At 39.6% G+C, this 18,615-nt stretch overlaps 1 protein-coding gene across 1 annotated transcript in view; it reads left to right on the forward strand.

The window, feature by feature from the left end:
- The first annotated feature begins 1,320 nt into the window (after nucleotides 1-1,320).
- LOC110838334 (Zinc finger protein ush) overlaps nucleotides 1,321-18,615 on the forward strand; it is an 88,275-nt gene continuing 70,980 nt past the window's right edge. The window contains exons 1-3 of the mRNA XM_087352589.1: nucleotides 1,321-1,363; nucleotides 1,887-1,997; nucleotides 13,861-13,971. Of these exons, the coding sequence (XP_087208715.1) occupies nucleotides 1,321-1,363; nucleotides 1,887-1,997; nucleotides 13,861-13,971 (265 nt within the window). The remainder of the gene's footprint in view (nucleotides 1,364-1,886; nucleotides 1,998-13,860; nucleotides 13,972-18,615) is intronic.

Consider the following 18,615-nt stretch of genomic DNA (forward strand, 5'->3'; position numbering starts at 1 on the left):
TGTCATGGCGAACTTACGGTAAGTTACAAAATTTTACGAATGCTGAAAGTGAGGAATGGGTCAAGACCGTGTAGTCACGTGCGTCACCCAGCTCTTTTGTATGCACAGGGACTTTTGAATTGTCCCGTATTTTATTTCTTATTTTCTTGCAGAATGCAGAACAAATGTGCATGCAGCCAACCACGTGATTCACGCCTTTTAGTCGTATTGTGCATCCCAGAAATACAATAGATTTCGTTTCTTTAACTTGTCTTAACAAATCTGCCATACACAAATCGAACTAACCAAGACATTAAGAGCAATTTACAACCGGTTAACACAGTGAAGACGCCCGCTTATATGCTTTGCAGTGGCCCGTGTGTTTTTCAATACGAAGTATTGAATTTCATTAGTCCAGCGTTTCTCGAAACACTTTGCAGACAATTACCAGAACATTCGAATTATAACGAAACGTTACAAAATATACAAACTCAAAGATGCTGGATACAGTCAAATTATTGAAATGGCCAATTCAACACTGCACACTGCCAGGGATGCCCAATTTACTTGCGGTTACTTTAACGGGCGTTTTGAACTTTAGAGTAAATCCAGAAACAGTGCGTTGTGTTACTTAACTATCAGCGACTACACGATGTATCTACAACGTTTAACTTTATGGAAAATATTCCTTCCTAAGAAGCTTTTAGTCTTTGAACTGATCAAGAAAATCTCCGCATGTTATGAAATCTGAAAGTTCATTCGTGTTAAGTAGATCCTTTAATTCAGTTCACATACTCACACCCAATGTTCTCAGGTTCCATTTTAATATTATCCTTTACTCTAAGCCTAATTCTCTTCAATTATCTCTTCTTTTCGTGTTTTTTGATTAAATTTATCGACGAATTTCTGTCTTTGCTGCATTATAATCATTCGATAATAAATAGGTCGTTTTCGCAAACCTTTCGGGAATTATAATTGCCCTTTCCGATGATTTCTTTGACAGTTATTTCCAAATCTGTGTAGGATGCTCGCGGAGGAATCCCATGACACAAACTGTGGAGCTAAGTCATGAGGGTGTAACCATTACGTCATTTGTGACCTTTAAACAAGATGATCTTCTTCAGTCACAAAAATTGCTCGTTTAACTTGTTTTTAAACAAATTAATCCAACTATTAGAAGCGGGTTGGGTTTTGTTTTGCTGGTTTCACTTAAAAAGCCACGTGCTTATATTTATTTTATTTAAGTCGGTGTACTGCAATAATGCTTTTTAAGTGACATGGACTGAGAAGAATGCGCCCCACAGTTTACACTTGCGCTGATGTGGGAATAAATTTGTCACCATGCCGAAGCACAACAATATGGAGGTGTATATGGGGCGTAGAGGTAAATCACGCATTTAAGATTGAGGCTGTGTGAGCAGGCGAGTTGTGAGCTTCGCGCTTTGTACGATTTATCGCTGGACCTATAGTTCCCGGTGCCTCTTTGATACACAATGGATCGCAGAGCCGGTCTGGAAGTTTGTGACGAAAAGATACTTCTCCTATTCTGTCTAGCCGATGACCATTCACTTTACTGTCTGAACTAAAGCACGAATAAGAAAATTAAATAGACCATTAATGTGAAAGCGACGATTTTTACTATAGAAATATCCGTCAAGATTATCAGGAAAAGTCTGAAGTATTACTGGAAAACAATTTTATTAAAATTCCAACAAATCAGCATAAACAAATCAAAATAATATCTTATATTTCCTTGTCAAAAGGATTTAATGTGTTGGACCAAATGTTTTCCTGTGTTTAATAGAAATGCATGCACACAGTAGGTCATGGATGAGTCAACAGTTTGTAACCGTCCTTGGTGTTTCTACCACACGTCACACTCTTCTCACTGTTTGTTATTGTTACAGATTTTTTTACGTGGGTTATGTTTGGAGATATTGAGGGAAATTTTGACTTTGGTGCGGAGTCGTCGGCGAGTAAGAGCCTCCGACACCCAGGGAATATACGTGGAGCAGAAGGTGAAGGCGGATTTGGCACAGATGGGGCGAATTCTCTCCTCTTATGTCACTGTGATATTTCGGAGAAACGTACCTTTATTGTTTCTTAAGATACAAAAAGAACGAATATATTCCAAATTACTCTTATCTTAGGCAGCTCGATGATTCGGCTGTTGCGTTTGATAAAAACGTGTCTTTTCGGTGGAAGGAATAAAACTTGAGCGTGCAGAGCAGCCCCGCAACCACGATCGCGCTTAAATACCCCTGCATTACGTAACCAGTTATTGAATTTGGCTTAAGTGCGGCGACCTGATTCGTTCCCCCACAACGGCGGTATCGCGCCTATAAACTGCGTTCAAATTCAGTTGGTCCGTCGCAGTGAAGCGATGGTCGTAATGCAGTCGTCACCCGACATCTGGAAAGGGTTTTAGGCTTAAGTGTGTTTTGTTTACTTCTGGCTCCCTCCAGACGTAATGTCGAGGAAGGAGACGCCACATTCTTTCAACTTAATATGCTAACAGGCCACAATTAATAAATCAATCGAATTTAGGTGAAGTAAGGCGTACCAAATATCATCTAATTACACCTTTTTGTTTGTATAAACTAGATTAACATGTCAAAACCTGGTTTACCCTTCATCTCAAGGTTCGGGAATCGAACTATGAACTTTGACTGGCAAACGTTTTTCGTTTCAGTGCGTTGTTTCCAGAACGCAGCTTATGAAAATTAAAAAATAATTCCCATTGTACAACAAATTAATAAAATTACTTGATGTTTGCTTAATTAAATAATATAATATTATGTAATGCAGTGTAATCTGAAGTATGGTTTTATATCCAGGTAGAGATAGCTGTAGAACAGAACCAACACGTGCCAATAGTATAATAGGCAGGTTGCTACATCGAAATAAGAATCGTGAGGGAAAACGTGGGTTAACTTCCAGATGCTAAGCGCATAGTCGTTAGGCGAGCTTGAGCGCTATCTTGTGATTTCAAAGCAGTGGAGAGTTTCCAAACCTTCTCATTGATAAGAAATCTTCTGGAGAGATAACCAATGTACAGCAAAGGAAATGCATCTTGTTACAAGTTCCTGGGACCGCTGAATATGTGTCGAGTCGCCTAACTCAGACCAAATAAAGAGATTTGCTGTTTCTTGAAGCATGCATGGTTTTACTCAGCACTCTAGCATTATTATTATATTATTATTTAGTGTTCTGTCTGACGACAGGTCCATATGAACAGGATCCTTCCATCCTTTTCTCGGACTGGGACCTGTTCATATACGTTCTTGGCAGATGATCCAGAAGTGGTTTGCCATTGCCTTCTTCTGTGTGTGAATGGAGTAATTGTTGGGATGCCACGGAGAAACCGGGGAAGCCCCCGGAGGAAAACTCCGTGTTGCCTAGACCACGACCTTGCCCAACACAAGTTATTAATTCGAGCACCGCCGGGAATCGAACCCGAGACCCCAGGATTACAAGGCCAGCGTTCTGACCGCTAGACCACCGTGGCATACACTGTAATTAAATTAAAACAGCTTTGATTATTTTGACCATATTCATAATATTCATTCAAATACATTTTCGTTGTTTATTTTTTAGAGAATACACATTTAACAAAGAGAATATGATTACAAACATGGATTTTAAGAAGATGGCTGTCTTCTGGGTTGTTGCTCCGTGTAGTCTAGTAGACGTGAACTACAGCCCTGAAATTGAAGGCAGTAAGGACCTCTCGACGTCAGTAAATTTCTACCAGACTACACGGTGTTACAACCCAGAAGACAGCCATCTTCGGATTCACCACCCTGAGAACCCCAAATCCTACAACGTGAACTTTATAAGGATATGAATGAAGGATTGTTGTTACGTTGATCGCGGAGCCATTGTATTTTTCAGCGCACCGCTTTGACGATACTGAATTTGACATAACTTCGGTTTTCCGCGGCCAATTTTGTCTGGAGGTTGAAGGGACAGAATATTTCTAAATTGTTCGCAACGTTTTTCGTTCACGCTGCATTGCCCAAGGGATATTCTCCGCACCCAACCGAGTTCAGGACTTGTTTGATTTTTGTATTAATTATTATTTCTCACTTTTATAATTTGAGCCTTTTCACGAGGCGTGATTAAGAAGCACGTTTTGTAAGCAAGATTGCAAATTGATTTGTCAGCGTGTTCACTCACAAGCATGTAACGAATTTGAAGGTCGGCATGATATCAAACCATGGAGGACTTGGTTAACTATTCGTAATATTTTTCTTAAGTATTTGCACAAGGCTGCTGGAGGTAGTATCAACACTGTGTATGCGTGTGTTCAATAGGCTATAGAAACTATAATCTTGAAATGCCTGAGATAATACATGCGTTGAGAATACGCAAAATGTGTTCATGCGGCTTTTAGAGAGGGTTCAGTGGGAGGCTGAGATGAAATTTCGTGTCCCAAAAAAGGTTGGAAATTTATTTACTAGTTGAGCGGATGTTGGTTTCTAAAGAAGGAATCTGATAGGTTGGGATGATATACTTTAATATGTTGGTCTTTGGTTCAAACATTCAATTGTACAATGTTTCAACCTGTAGCAAAATTCGAGTAGGTAAATATGTATCTGAGACATTCCTCATCAAGAACGGTCTAAAACAAGGAGATGCTTTTGTCTCCCTTGCTCTTTAACTTTGCACTAGAATACGCCATCAGGAAGGTCCAAGGTAGGCAGGAGGGTTTGCAATTGAATGGGACACATCAGCTATTGGCATATGCTGATGATGTTAATTTATTGGGGGACGATATAAATACAATAAAGAGGAACGCAGAAGTTTTACTAGGGGCTGGTAGACAAGTGGGGCTGGAAGTAAATTCAGAAAAAACTAAGTACATGTTAGTATCTCGTCATCAGAAGACAGGCGGGCAAAATTATCTTAGGGTGGCTAATAAATCCTTTGAAAGGGTTACAAAGTTCAAATATTTGGGAACAACAATAACAAATCAAAATGATACTTGTGAGGAAGTTAGGAGGAGACTAAATTCCGGAAATGCTTGCTACTTCTCAGTCCAAAATATTTTGTCTTCCCGTCTGATTTCTAAGAACCTGAAAATGAAAGTATACAAAACAATAATATTGCCTGTTGTTTTGTATGGGTGCGAAACATGGTCCCTCACTCTGAGGGAGAAACACAGATTGAAGGTGTTTGAGAATCGGGTGTTGAGGAGGATATTTGGGCCTAAGAGAGAAGACGATATGGTATGGAGAAAACTGCATAATGACGAACTTAAAAATCTGTACTCCTCCGCCAGTATTGTCAGGGTGATTAAGTCTAGAAGAATGAGATGGGCTGGGCATGTAGCGCGCATGGATGGGACAAGAGGTGTGCACCGGGTACTGGTTGGGAAACCTGAAGGGAAGAGACCGCTGGGGAGACCTAGACGTAGATGAGAGGATAATGTCACGCGAGATCTATGGGAGATAGGAGTTGAAGGAAACTGGATTTTGTTGGCCCAGGACAGGGTCCGGTGGAGGGCTTTGGTTAATTCGGTGATGAACCTTCGGGTTCGGTAAGCCATCTAGTTAGTTACTTAGTTAGTTCAGTAGTTTGTATGAGTTTCATGTTTCTTCCACTCACGGCCTGGCTTTCCATCACAGTTTCTTAGTCTTTTAAAGACATGGGGGCACATTCGCTCTTGTTATCGCACCACGCACCACCTTGTTATAAATTACGATTTATTCATTATATTTATTATTTATCTTTTTATTATTTTTGGACTTTCTCAGTATAACCCTACCGTAGAAAACAAGAATTTACTTGGTCTTGTATTTGCTAATTTTACTGATAATGTTTCTTACTCTGATTTTAACTTGGTTGAACCTGATAACTTCCATCCTTCCTTGATTATTGATCTTAGTATATATTTTTCTTCTTATTCGCAACCTCCACGTTCTTTTCGTAATTATGCCTGTGGTGATTATGTATTGTTATATAAATTTTTATTTTCCTATGACTGGACTTGTGTTTATAATCAGACTTCTGTTGACTGTGCCGTTAATAAGCTCAACTCAGTTGTTACTGAAGCTTTAAATCTTGCTATAAGTGTTCTAGGAAGTCCAAGTTTCCATGTTGGTTTTATAGTACTTTAAAATACTTTATTCGTAAAAAATATTTAAATCTTATATTCGTTATTTCTATTTTTCATTTTTTTGCAAACTTTGATAGACAGTGGTGGTTAAAAACGGTTGATGACAGTTTAGAAACTTATCCCCAACATTTTTGGAAGTATGTTTCTAATTTTAAAACGAAGGATAATTCATTTATTCAACTTAAAGTTGATAGTCAGCTTATTACTGACTTTAAATTAATTGGAGATTCCTTTGCTAATCATTTCAAATCAGTTTTTAATGCTAATTGTCCTTCCGTTACTCCGCCTGTTTCGACTACATCTGACTTTTTACCCACCGTTTCTATTTCTGCCTCTGAAGTTTGTATGGCTATTAAGCGCTTTAAACCTTCCAAGTGTGTTGGATTGGATGAAATTCCTTCATTTATTATTAAGGGTTCTGACATATTTATTCCTTTATTAACACATTTTTTAATCTTAGTGTATCTTCTGAGACTTTTCCATTCTTGTGGAAACAAACAGCTTGTTGATTATTATGCAATAAATTAATTGAATTATTATAATTATTAATATTGTACATTTATATATGTAGTTTGTTTGTTTATTGTATTTTAATGTTTCACTTTTATTATTATTACATTTTATTTTGTACCGTAGTTCAGTGCTCGACTGTTAAGGCCTTATCTGGCTGTTGTCAAGCAATTAAATAAATGAATCATAAGAACAAGTTCATATATGATGCATTAATTTTCTTTAAAACATTCATTAGTCATTTATTGATTATTTTCAAACTAAATGTGGTATTTTTTTAATTTTATAGAGAAATATAGTAGCCTATTGCCCAAATTGTACGCTCGCTACGAGTCGATATCCCCTGTTCTACACGATAAAATGAACTTGACTGTGCTTATCGTGATTATCCGGTATTTTAATATTAGTTATCTAGTGGTTTTCCATTCCCGGTCAGTCTCGATAGGCAAGTATTGTCCTCAGTAGCCATTCGTAGTTTGAATGTCTCAGATCAGGAGTCCAAGTTGGAAGAAACAAAATCTTATTTATAGCACGATAAAATGCAATATAATACTCGTGATAGCGGAGCTGAATTGATTCTGTCAGGCGTAAATAGTAGTTGGCAATTACAATACAAATTGAAAATCGTTGCTGTAGGCGGAAATCGAGTACCGTGGAACAGTCGCTCGCTGCATCCGTCATTTTATGGCCGAAATTATGGCGTAAGGAAACCGTACGGAACAACGCACGGGTACCGTCAAATGTCAAAGCCGTCTATGTTCTGTTGCTACTGCTCCTCGCCGGAGTCTCGACCAAGTTTATGCATGCATTTCTAGCCACCTCCATCCGCTCTACTTGTTCCACCCATCCTTGAAATTATCATCCTGATAATGTAACTCTGTCCGTCCTCTTGCTTGCTATTCTCCCTATCGCCCTTTCCTCAAAATCCTTCAGTCTCTGTCTTAACTTCGCATCCATGGAGGACAACAAACAAACTTAGAGTGTAGTTGGTTTTCAGGTACAAAAAGGGAAGACGTGAAGATTCGAATCTCTGTGGTAGCAGGAATGTCTTGAATTGAGTCTGCTCTTAATTTCTTCGTGAAAAAGTTTGGATTTGTTATTGACGTTCCTAAACATTTTCGAAAAAAAATTATTAATAAACTTTACCGTATGAATTTGCTCTGATTTTTGGTGACGAGACGTAATCATATGTTGCAGGCCCGTTAAATATTCCCTGCGCTTATTTAAACAGCAGCCACCTTATCAGCGCTCGACAAGGATTATAACGTTCTTCTTTTTAGGTTTTCGCTCGGTAAATTGTCATCACCTGCACAGACCAGGAGCTGACGTGTTCCATTCATTTTCACGTTGCCGGACATTCGTAATAGCCGATTCCCTAAGATAATGTAAAAGTGACTCTTTGGAATTAACCACTTACTAATATTAATTTAGTGTTGAGAATTCGCACTTCGAAAACAAAACCCCCATTAACCCTTTAGGACAGAATCACTACTTTTGTTTTGTGCGTCGGGCTGAATAATGTTGCCTGTTGCTGATATCTCAGTAGCGTTGATAGGTTTTTGTACAAGTTACATAACTATTTAATTACATGGACCGGAATCATTTTTTAAAAGCTAGTAGTTGGCTCAGCCAGTGGATAAATATCCGGCCTTTTATGGATCACGGTGATTTATTACATTGTTTTAAAAGGTCCGCCAAATTTTCGTACCCAATTTGTTCAAGGTCTATATTAATATTATCATTCATTTTATGCTTAGATATTTCAAGTGGTTTATTTTTTCAGGTTCCCTATTTGAGATACGCATGATTACATGTCTTCCTTTCCCCATATCACATCCTTGATTTGGTCGTCCAAATATCAATTGAAAATTATCGATTTGAAGGTCTTCATTACGCAGTTCTCGTGTTAATGTCTTGTGCACTTTTTAATGTAATAAAATAAAATAAAAAACTTTATAAATTGAAAAAAGGAGCTCTTACACTTTCGCCCTGGCGTTGGAATCTCCGACGTTGTAAATTTCTGATGTGAATTCGCAGGCCCACAGACGCGCCAGAAATCTCAGTATCATACTGTAGATTTTGTTGCAGTTTTTGGTTATAGGAATGTCTCCACTTAAATTTTGATATCCTGTGTTAGTTATGGGTGTTTCATGAGCAGGAGTTATCAATGTCTTAAGTAAAATTATTAACACGTTTTACACAAACCACAAGCAGAGGGCAATACTTAGCAAAATCCCAAACAACCAATAAATCCGCTTCACTTCTGATAGAACTGAAGGGTGTTTCTTATGCACGTAATCTCCTGCGTGTTTGTCCTTTGTTCTAGTTGTTAACTGATGCTTATTAATCGGTGCTGTATTGGTGTGGTTGTACTGATGCTAGTGAAGGTTATGAGAGATGAAATACAGAATAAAATGGACGATTTTACGCTTTCGTGGCTACAGAATGTAACGAAGACTTCACGACGGGTGTGGGAATGGAGAACACCAATGAGCGAGGAGATGAAGAAGAAAACTTATGAAATAAGTGGATTTAGTAGACGGGAAATGGATAGGTTTAAAAATCAATTGAAAAAAAAAAATTCCGCTACATAAAAGACGACCTTCTATGAGAAAACCTGGATGCAGGAGAAACACGATAAGAAATTGCACATGCACTGAGCGGTTATTGAACTGGAACCCATGTTTCAGATTTGCATTCGCTGAAAGAACGTTCTGTTGATTTTTATTCATATCGGCCTGTGTTATCAGTGTTTGAAATTGACCGTAAAATCTGTATGGACATTGAAAAGGTGTGGAAGTACTTTGCGATTGGCTGAATGCACATCTGTGTTATCTGAGAGATAGCGGAATCGCAAAATGCATCCATCATAAAGGCGACTTGTTCCCACACGAGACCAAGAAAGAAAGACGAACTAAAATAATATTATTGTGTTAGCAGCACTGAACATATTTCAGGATTGCCAACACATTTGCACTAGTATTCGTGTACATATGCAAATGAAGACCCGGGAGTTAAATATGGATGTTCAAAGCCGGGGACCCCAAAAGCTGCTTTTTGCTGAAATCAGGACGACACCCCCCCCCAGTGTGATATGTTTGTGTGACGGTGAGCATTAGCGAGTACCCATTCGAATTTTATTTAAGCAGCAGTGCACTTGCACTCTGCATTTTTGTATCAAAATTGCTTCAAGTTTACAGTGATATAGGTGATTTCATATGTTTCAATTGCAGGTGAATAATACACATTTCCACAACTATTTACAATTTAGGATAGGTATCAGTCAACTGTAGGTCCTTGTTTAACTGTCTTCTATATTTTAAGTGTATATAGGTCCTCCACTTTGTAAACGGTTGCTCAAGAATTGATAGGTGATGTTGAAGTTTCTGTAGGGACACCCGAGGGGAATGCGATGTCGTAAGTGAATAAGTTTGGCTTAGTGGCTTTCCTGTCTGGAATGTCATTGATGTGTATTAAGAACTGAGTAGGGCAAGAACAGATCCCTGGATGACACCAGATAAGATAGGAAGTAGAATGGTGGAATTTGTCGTGTTCTTAGATACGATTTTAATTAGGATGTTAGTAGATGCGTTATGTTGCTTGGAATGTTGGGGAGATGCAATTTTAATACGAGACCTTCATGGCATAATGATATAAAGTGTTTGAAATGTCCAAATATAGGCCTATGACTGTTCTTGTTTTAAGATTCGAAGGCGTCACAAATTTCATGAGTCATTCCTATAAGTTAATGCGTTCTGAAATGGTGTCGACGAAAACCAACTGCAGTCACTCATGACTCGTCTGTAGAAATTTTGCAACATCATAATTTCACCTAATATCGCCCTCCCAATTCTAATTACAAAATTCAAAAATGTGTAGAAACGCAGCAAGACTGTTAAACTTCTCTGCTTGTTCCAATCTTCATATTACTTTTTCCAGTTCCAAACGCCTATATCCTCCTCGCTAAACCTACCTTTAACAGAAAGACGAATGGGTACTGCCTTGGGACCTTCGTAGCCTCAAATTTTAATTTGTTACAACTTAAAATGTAGTGTCTGTCGCAACTCTTACGCTTATCTCATCTCTGTCTCTCTAGGGATGCAAAGTGTTAAGGACTTATTTGGATTCTCAGGATGATTGTGGATTGAGTGGGTCCGAGAACAGAGGATTGAGGAATTTGGACCTTTGAGTTAAATGAATAAAAAAAGCCTTTAATGTGGGTCATAATTCTTAATCTTCGTCTGATGTTGAGATAGTAATTAAATTGCAATCATGGGGCAACATTTTCGTCGGATATGTTTGTTCGAAGACATAACTTATGGGACCTAAGAGTAGATGTGACACTTTTGGACGTAAATCTTCGAAATAAATTGATGTGGTTGGATCTGACTGAGAGTTTTTTGATTAGTTGAGATACTATCAGCTTTTCAAAGGTACAGTTTCTGAGGACATCATTTAAGTGGTCTGCTTTATGAATTGTACTGCTCGCTTAATAACGCTCGGTTAATTAAATAAAAAACTGCGAAAAAGGGCACGTGTAGCGTCTCAGTTGTGGGAAGAGAAAATTAACACGCGAAGAACCTTCTTAAAACGACCTCTTGCCAACAGAATGCTATGGAGGAACATTAAAATGGGTTTCGGGGTTCTAGACCGAGAGGTGTGAATTGGACTGAAGTGACTATGCGGGCGTTGATACCATACGGCATTCCAGGTAATTTGAGAGGCGATGTAAACAAGTCGAGTAAGGGGGAGTGCTGTTACGGCTTTCGAACCTTGTCTCTCATCTGGTGTCATTTCACAAAACCGTTGTTTCAAACAATGAAGTAACAATTACGTCATTTTTGCAGTGATAATGATGCAAGCATCATATTGGTGAGTATTTGGTACATTAACAGTATTAAATGCTTTAGTAGTGGATGGTGTTTTTTGTACAAAGAACTTGGGGTGGGTGAGTGTTTATTAGAACAGCGCTCTGGCCAGGAAATTCAAAGATTAATCATATGGAAAAAAATTCTTTCGCAGCAGTAATTTTTGTTTATTGGCGAGTGTTGTGAATAGTTGTCTGTGCATTTACTGAATGTAGTAGGCAGAATGTATTACAGAAACAAAGAAAGTATCAGAATAATAGCAGCATATATTTGCAGGAAAGACAGTAATATTTCTAGCACGTGTTTCAAAAGGAGTGTGAGGAGAGGAGAATTTATTTTGGCGGACTTTCATCTCAGCTGGGACACAGTATAGCATTGGTTCAATTTGTTAGAAGTTTTGTGCTTAAGTGTTTGAACAAAATAAACATTTTGCAGTTTTAATTATCTTCCAGTTGCGATCCGTTTTCTGATCGCGGCCCTCGTGGCTTTCATGCAAAGGCATATTGAAAAGGGACGATGTAACTTCTTATAGGGGAAATGTATAAACATGGCGCGCTCCAGCTATCTGATCCATGAAAGTAATGTGTTTATTTCCACACAAAAAAGACAGTTCAAAGTCCAGAGAAGAAAGTAAAGGTCATCAGTCACATGACGTGGGGAAGGAAGTGACTGTAGAATCTAAGCAGTAATTTGAAACCTCTGATATGATCTGAACTATTTTATATATAAAACGTCCCTGACTAATGCAAGTAATCCTTGAAATGTTTGAATTGAGGCGCGTCGATGGCATCTCTCACAAAGGGCGTTAATTTCTTTGTAGGTCAGTGCAGTGAATTTTTCCACCAGCTTTAAAGGTTCTGACTAACTGTAAGTGTGCTTTTCTTGTATAGAGTTCTGTATTTAGTCTAGTGCAGAGGTTCCCAAAGTGTGGGGCGCCCCCCTAGGGGGGAGTGGTTTTCTGGGGGGGGGGGGGGCTGCTGTTTGTATGAAAAACGTTTTTTAACGAAACATGGAGAAACATTTTTAACATCATTCGCTTGATGGAGGCAGTTCAGCAGTGGCAGCCATCAAAACAAAGTATCGTTCTACGATGAACCTTGAAAACGACCTTAGAGCAGTCATTTCAAAACTCCAACCTCGGTATGATAAGTTATGTTCACAGAAGCAACCACATCCATCCCACTAATCCAGGTATGAAGCGTATATTTTATTACAGTTTCTTAAATTAAATGCATTGAATAATATGTACTAAATTATAAAAATGTATACTCATAGCTAAATTTTATGTCAAATCTGTTTGCTTGCGCTTGTTCTGGAAGGGGGCGTGAAATTTATGAAATGTTTTAAGGGGGGCGCAAGGTATAAAAGTTTGGGAACCTCTGGTCTAGTGAATTACTCGTGCAAGCTTCAGACCACGGAGGTTTCTGTTACAATAACAATCTGTGACACTGGTATTTTATATGAATGCTTAGTGTCAAGGGAAAAATTTAAATCATCGAACGTGGCGGATGAGTGGTTATTTATTCTTCGTATAGAAGCCCCAGGTTAGATTCTCGGCAGTGAAGGTTGGATATCTTGACATGTCTTTCATAGTTTTTCTTTGCTTTTCCAGACAAATGTTGGTGTAGTACCTTGCAGAGGGCCACATCCATACCATCTCACTTTCTTTCCTATTCCTCATTCAAAGACGTTTGTCTGGAATTGTTCTCGAACCAGACACTTTCAGAATGCATGAGATTCAGACCTAAATCACGCGATAAATTCCTGATATCTAGACTTTGTTATCATTGACTGATATATTTTGTAATGAAGTATTAATTGTTGAGGTTAAATAGTTTGATTTTTGACATAAACAGAAAAGTTCTTTGGGATACATGGCCAAGAGGTCTTTCTCAGATTTCTACAAGATAATGCTATTAGTCTGGCAGAAGCAATTGTGGATAGTCCTTTTACCTTGAAGATGGAGGAAGCAAGTTTTTCCGAAACGTTTATAACTACCTACAAGACTTCACTGTGTCGCATCCCGGAACACCACAACCTGTGTCGATTCTCGCCCTCAAAGCCTGAAATCTCGGGATGTTCACCCCTGACAGTGCATTGATAAGAAGCCACCACATAAGTCACTTTTTTCCAGAGATCATTGCATCAGGCAAATATTGACATACGCCACCCTGTTCATTTAAATCTTGCTATCTACCCTCCTGATACAGGACCTGGGGTGTCCTGTGGTTGACTAGGCAGCTAGTTCCAGGCCCCGGAGCATTATCTGCCAGAGCATTCCTGTCTAACTCAAGTAAACAGACGGGCCCACATGATAAGGCCCCGGCTCTATGCCATTTATTCTCACCTTCTCAGTCAGTCTTTCTCGCGCGCCGTCTGAGTGAGTTGGGGTGCAGGACAAGACAGTAGTCGCAGTGGCCAAGAAGAGTTGGATAGCAAGGGCGGGCGGGGGTCGCTCTTCGCTCGAAGAAGTCGTCGGCCATCGTGCGAATGGTGAGTACTGTTCCCGTCTCTCTCGTGTTCCCTAATGGCGGATCATTACTGCTACTAGCTATAATCTTCAGCAGCCTGGCTTCTCTGACAGATAAAAATAATAAATCATTGATAGCGAGGTTCCCAAGCACCGTGGCGCAGAATTCTGATTGCCGATAACTTATCCGTGCTTCTTGCAAAGTAGTGTGCTCGGCTCTATAACACAGGAAATTTGGCAAACTTGGCTTCTTTTTATTATTCCTGCTCCTGGCTGATAAATTACACCCTCTCTCATCCCCTCGGTGTCTCTTACCTGCTTCGGAAGGTGTCTTGAAGCACTCTGTTTTGTCGATATACTGTACTGTAACTTAAGGGAGTGCTGTACGCTTCATTTCTTTAATGTGTTTTATAACGATAATGGCAATAGCTTGGTAGAAGGCGGTCATTCCAAATATCAAGGTACTACATTATCATAAAACGACTGAGGAAATCCACAATTTTATTTGCGTAAATCGGTGAGCCAACACAGATTCGATCCGGGGACCTTCCGAATGCAGGTGCCTTACAGACATTAATTTCTAAGCCATTTTCTTTGGGAAAGAAAACGTTTAAAAACGGAAAGTATCATGGACTGCAAACGTTTGATTTTCCATGTAATATAGAAAGTAGGACGAAAGGGAATTTTATCCTTACCATTATCAAAATCGGTCAGTCCCCTGAGAGTTACTACAAGAGCTCTGACAGTTTAATGTCTTCAGGAACCGCAGGAGTAATTCTGAGTATTGACCAACATTTCCTCAAACATTGCAGTTGTCATCTTAAAGGTGAATTTTACTTATGTTTGTATATTTATTTATTTATTTAAAGAGCTGCCAGCAGTTCAGACTGTCAGCGTCGGATGATGGGACCATCATAAACAATTGCCCTTTCCTAAGTTGTATTTGGTTTCATGTTTTCTTTGGTCGTCCAGATTCACGTTACCCCAGTGACTTGTATTCCAGTGTCTGTTTTGGCATTTTGTCTTCATTCCACATATGAGCCTGTACCGTATGTTGGGCCAATGCTTCTGGTACAACAAAAGTTTAAATCCTATCGATTGTAGGGCACTCCCAGCTGCAGTGGAAAAGATTTAGTGACATTCTGCATTTCCACGATCTATCCTTATCTGTCTTGTTTATTTTTAGATCGATAACAAATACAACGAAAGGAATTGTGTCCTGGGTGTCTAAGGCGGGTACAATCTTCGTCCACTCGAAATCTGGGATCGCAGTTTCGAATAGAGCTAGAGGAAAATATGTTTGCGTTATTCTATGCTTTCTTGTTTAGGTGTGCAAGTAGATGTCTTTGCAATGGGCTAAGTCCTCTGGCATATCCAAAGAGTTCTATTGTACTTCTTAATATTATTGGGCTTAATTTGTGAAAAGTTAACAAAAAGAAGAAGGCATTTAAAAAATCTATAAGTTCTGCTACAGTTCCTCAAACGGAAGAGGCCGAACTTATGAGAGCAGGGAAAATGTTATTTCGGCCAAATGCCCCAACTGGACTGACGGTCAGTAAGCCTATACAGAAAACCGTCCAAGAAGTAAATTTATGAGTTTCGATTTCGGAATAAACATACATCGTTTTCCAAACCATTATTAATCCTACCGATGTTGGCAAAAGAGATAAATTCACAACTGATAAATGAATGTCTTGAAGTGTAAGTTCTCAACTTGGTTCACGCGGTTTCTTCCCTGCCCTACAACCCCCAGAGCTACGCAGCCTTCAGCCAGCAGCCAGCTGACACATAGTGTGAGATGAAGGTCGAATGGGCCCTGTACGGATCTACCTTAATACCCCGCTAATGGCGCACCCACGCTACCCCTTTCCATGGCCCTGATCTAGTCTGTCGATACCGCTAGGGGTAGAACATTGTTACGTAAACGACCGGGGGTTGGAAATCAGTTCCCGTTTTGCTACAGGGTCGGGGAAAAGGGGAGGCGAGAAAAATGACTGCCCCCAGAAGACTGGGAGAAGAGATAAAGGTGGATGGAAGAGGGAGGGAGGTGTGATCCATTGAGGCAGGCGGATATGAGAACTGCCTGCAATCTGCAGCAACACAAGAAAGTGAAAGAAGTATCTCTGTGAGATGTGTGTTCATTAGCGTGTTACTTTCACCTGCAGAGTGAGACGTCCTCACATCCCACAGTCGACTGCCACATGTTTTAACGGAACAAATGATGTTAGGATTTAAGCATACTGCGGGTGAGTGACGAAATGTGGCTTTGATGATTTTGCGACAACATGACATGCCGTGCTTTGCTTTGCTGCTTGTCAACACCAGGGAATAATTAAACGCCTTTCAATGCTATGTCTCTTACTTTTAAGTGCAAAATCTGTTGCTACTAAACTTACACTTGCATTAGCAAAACGTGAAACGTCACGAGAACAGCAATTTAAAATACTTTACATATTAACTGATTGAAGCTTTCGCAGTTGGATGCTTCACCCCTGATTATAGAGGCAGTATGGTCCTATGAAACGTCAGCAGAAATCAAACTTCTTCACTGTGTCAGCACCCGAAAGCAGGTTCAACATTGAAGATTTCTGTCCTCTGGGTTGTTGCGCCGTGTAGTATGGTCGATGTTTTCCAACGTGTCAGAGGTCTTACTGCCACTGTCATCAGGGCGATGAATCGCACTGATGACGGCGGCAGTATGACCTCTGAAACGTTGTTTAACATCGACCAGACTTCACAGCGCAACAACCCAGAAGACAGAAATCTTCATACTCATCGCCCTGATGACGGAGGTAGTATGACCTCTGAATCGTTGGTTAACATCGACCAGACTACACAGCGCAACAACCCAGAAGACAGAAATCTTCATACTCATCGCCCTGATGACGGAGGTAGTATGACCTCTGAAACGTTGGTAAACATCGACCAGACTACGCAGCACAACAACCCAGAAGACAGAAATCTTCATACTCTGATGACGGAGGCAGTATGACCTCTGAAACGTTGGTAAACATCGACCAGACTACACAGCGCAACAACCCAGAAGACTGAAATCTTCATACTCTGATGACGGAGGCAGTATGACCTCTGAAACGTTGGTAAACATCGACCAGACTACACATCGCAACAGCCCAGAAGACAGAAATCTTCATACCCTGATGACGGAGGCAGTATGACCTCTGAAACGTTGGTAAACATCGACCAGACTACACAGCGCAACAACCCAGAAGACAGAAATCTTCATACTCTGATGACGGAGGCAGTATGACCTCTGAAACGTTGGTAAACATCGACCAGACTACACAGCGCAACAGCCCAGAAGACAGAAATCTTCATACTCACCGCTGTGAAAACCTCAAATCTTACAAGTTAAACATTGTTTTCACCAATACTTATTTTAAATCGTGACAGCAGCGACAAGACGCTGGTAATGTAGACATCGAAAACTTACCAGATAATAACAAGAATATAAATTCATGTAATGTAATTCATTTTGATAAGCTGATAGTCGTTAATTGGTGAACAAATCCCTGGATGATCTGAAACTTTCACGCCGACTAAGTATTAAGAATTCTCGGGCTACCAGCTGTGTCAGGTCTGGTCTTTTATAGTACCCGAAGATGTATTGTTGTATTCACACAATGGCCTCCCCCGGTCCTTATCCTGAGTCAGTAGAGTCCCGTATACGCCTTGGAATAAATAATAATAAGTCAGAACAGATAGAACCATCCGAAATAATAATCCAGACATTATTATCCCGAAACAAAAACGGAACTTGCCTCTTAATTGACATAGCAATACCGACTGACAGGAATGTGATTAAGAAGGAAGCAGAGAAGATCTTGAAATACAAGGACCTTCTCATAGAAATACAGAGAATGTGGAACGTTCAAGCAAAAGTAATCCCAGTAATTAAAGGAGCAACAGGAACTGTCTCCAGGTCGCTCAGAAAATATTTGGCCAACATCCCGGGCAAATACGACATCAGGGAACTGGAGAAGACCGCCATTTTGGGAACTTCGTACATCATCCGAAAGAGGCTTTCATAAAATAAGATTATATAATACATGTGGCATTTGCTAAAAACAATATGTATCCCGGAAATAGCTGCTGCCCTATGTACCTTAGGGACAAGGTCTGTCGGGTACATGGAAGTACATACCCCACAAAGTGGTGAAGAGATGGGATAATTCAATTCAGTTAATTTATTTACGTGTTTGCCAACAGCAAGAAACCAATAACAGGCAAACACTGATAATACATACAATAATAATGAAATAATAATGAATAATAGTACACAAACAGATAATAATAATAATAATAATAATAATAATACAGTGCTATGGAATAGAGGGGTACAAGCTGATAGGGAGGTTCTGACAGATAGGCGAGACATAACTAACTAGATATCTCACCGAATCCGAAGGTTCATCACCGAATTAACCAAAGCCCTCCACTGGACCCTGTGATACGCCAGACATAACAATTAAAAACAAGAAGGATAGAATTTGCTTATTGATCGATGTAACAAAGACAGCGGTTAGGAATATAACACAGGAGTCCGAAAATAAATTAAAATACATAAATGTAATTATAGAAATTTGCTGATTGTCGAACATGGCATGTTGTGTCACACGTAATCACTGTGACAACAGGAATTGTAACTG

The sequence above is a fragment of the Zootermopsis nevadensis genome, unplaced genomic scaffold (assembly GCF_977971745.1).
Source record: "Zootermopsis nevadensis isolate Lab colony 2312 unplaced genomic scaffold, Znev_1.0 Znev_ptg000021l, whole genome shotgun sequence".
NCBI lineage: Eukaryota > Metazoa > Arthropoda > Insecta > Blattodea > Termopsidae > Zootermopsis > Zootermopsis nevadensis.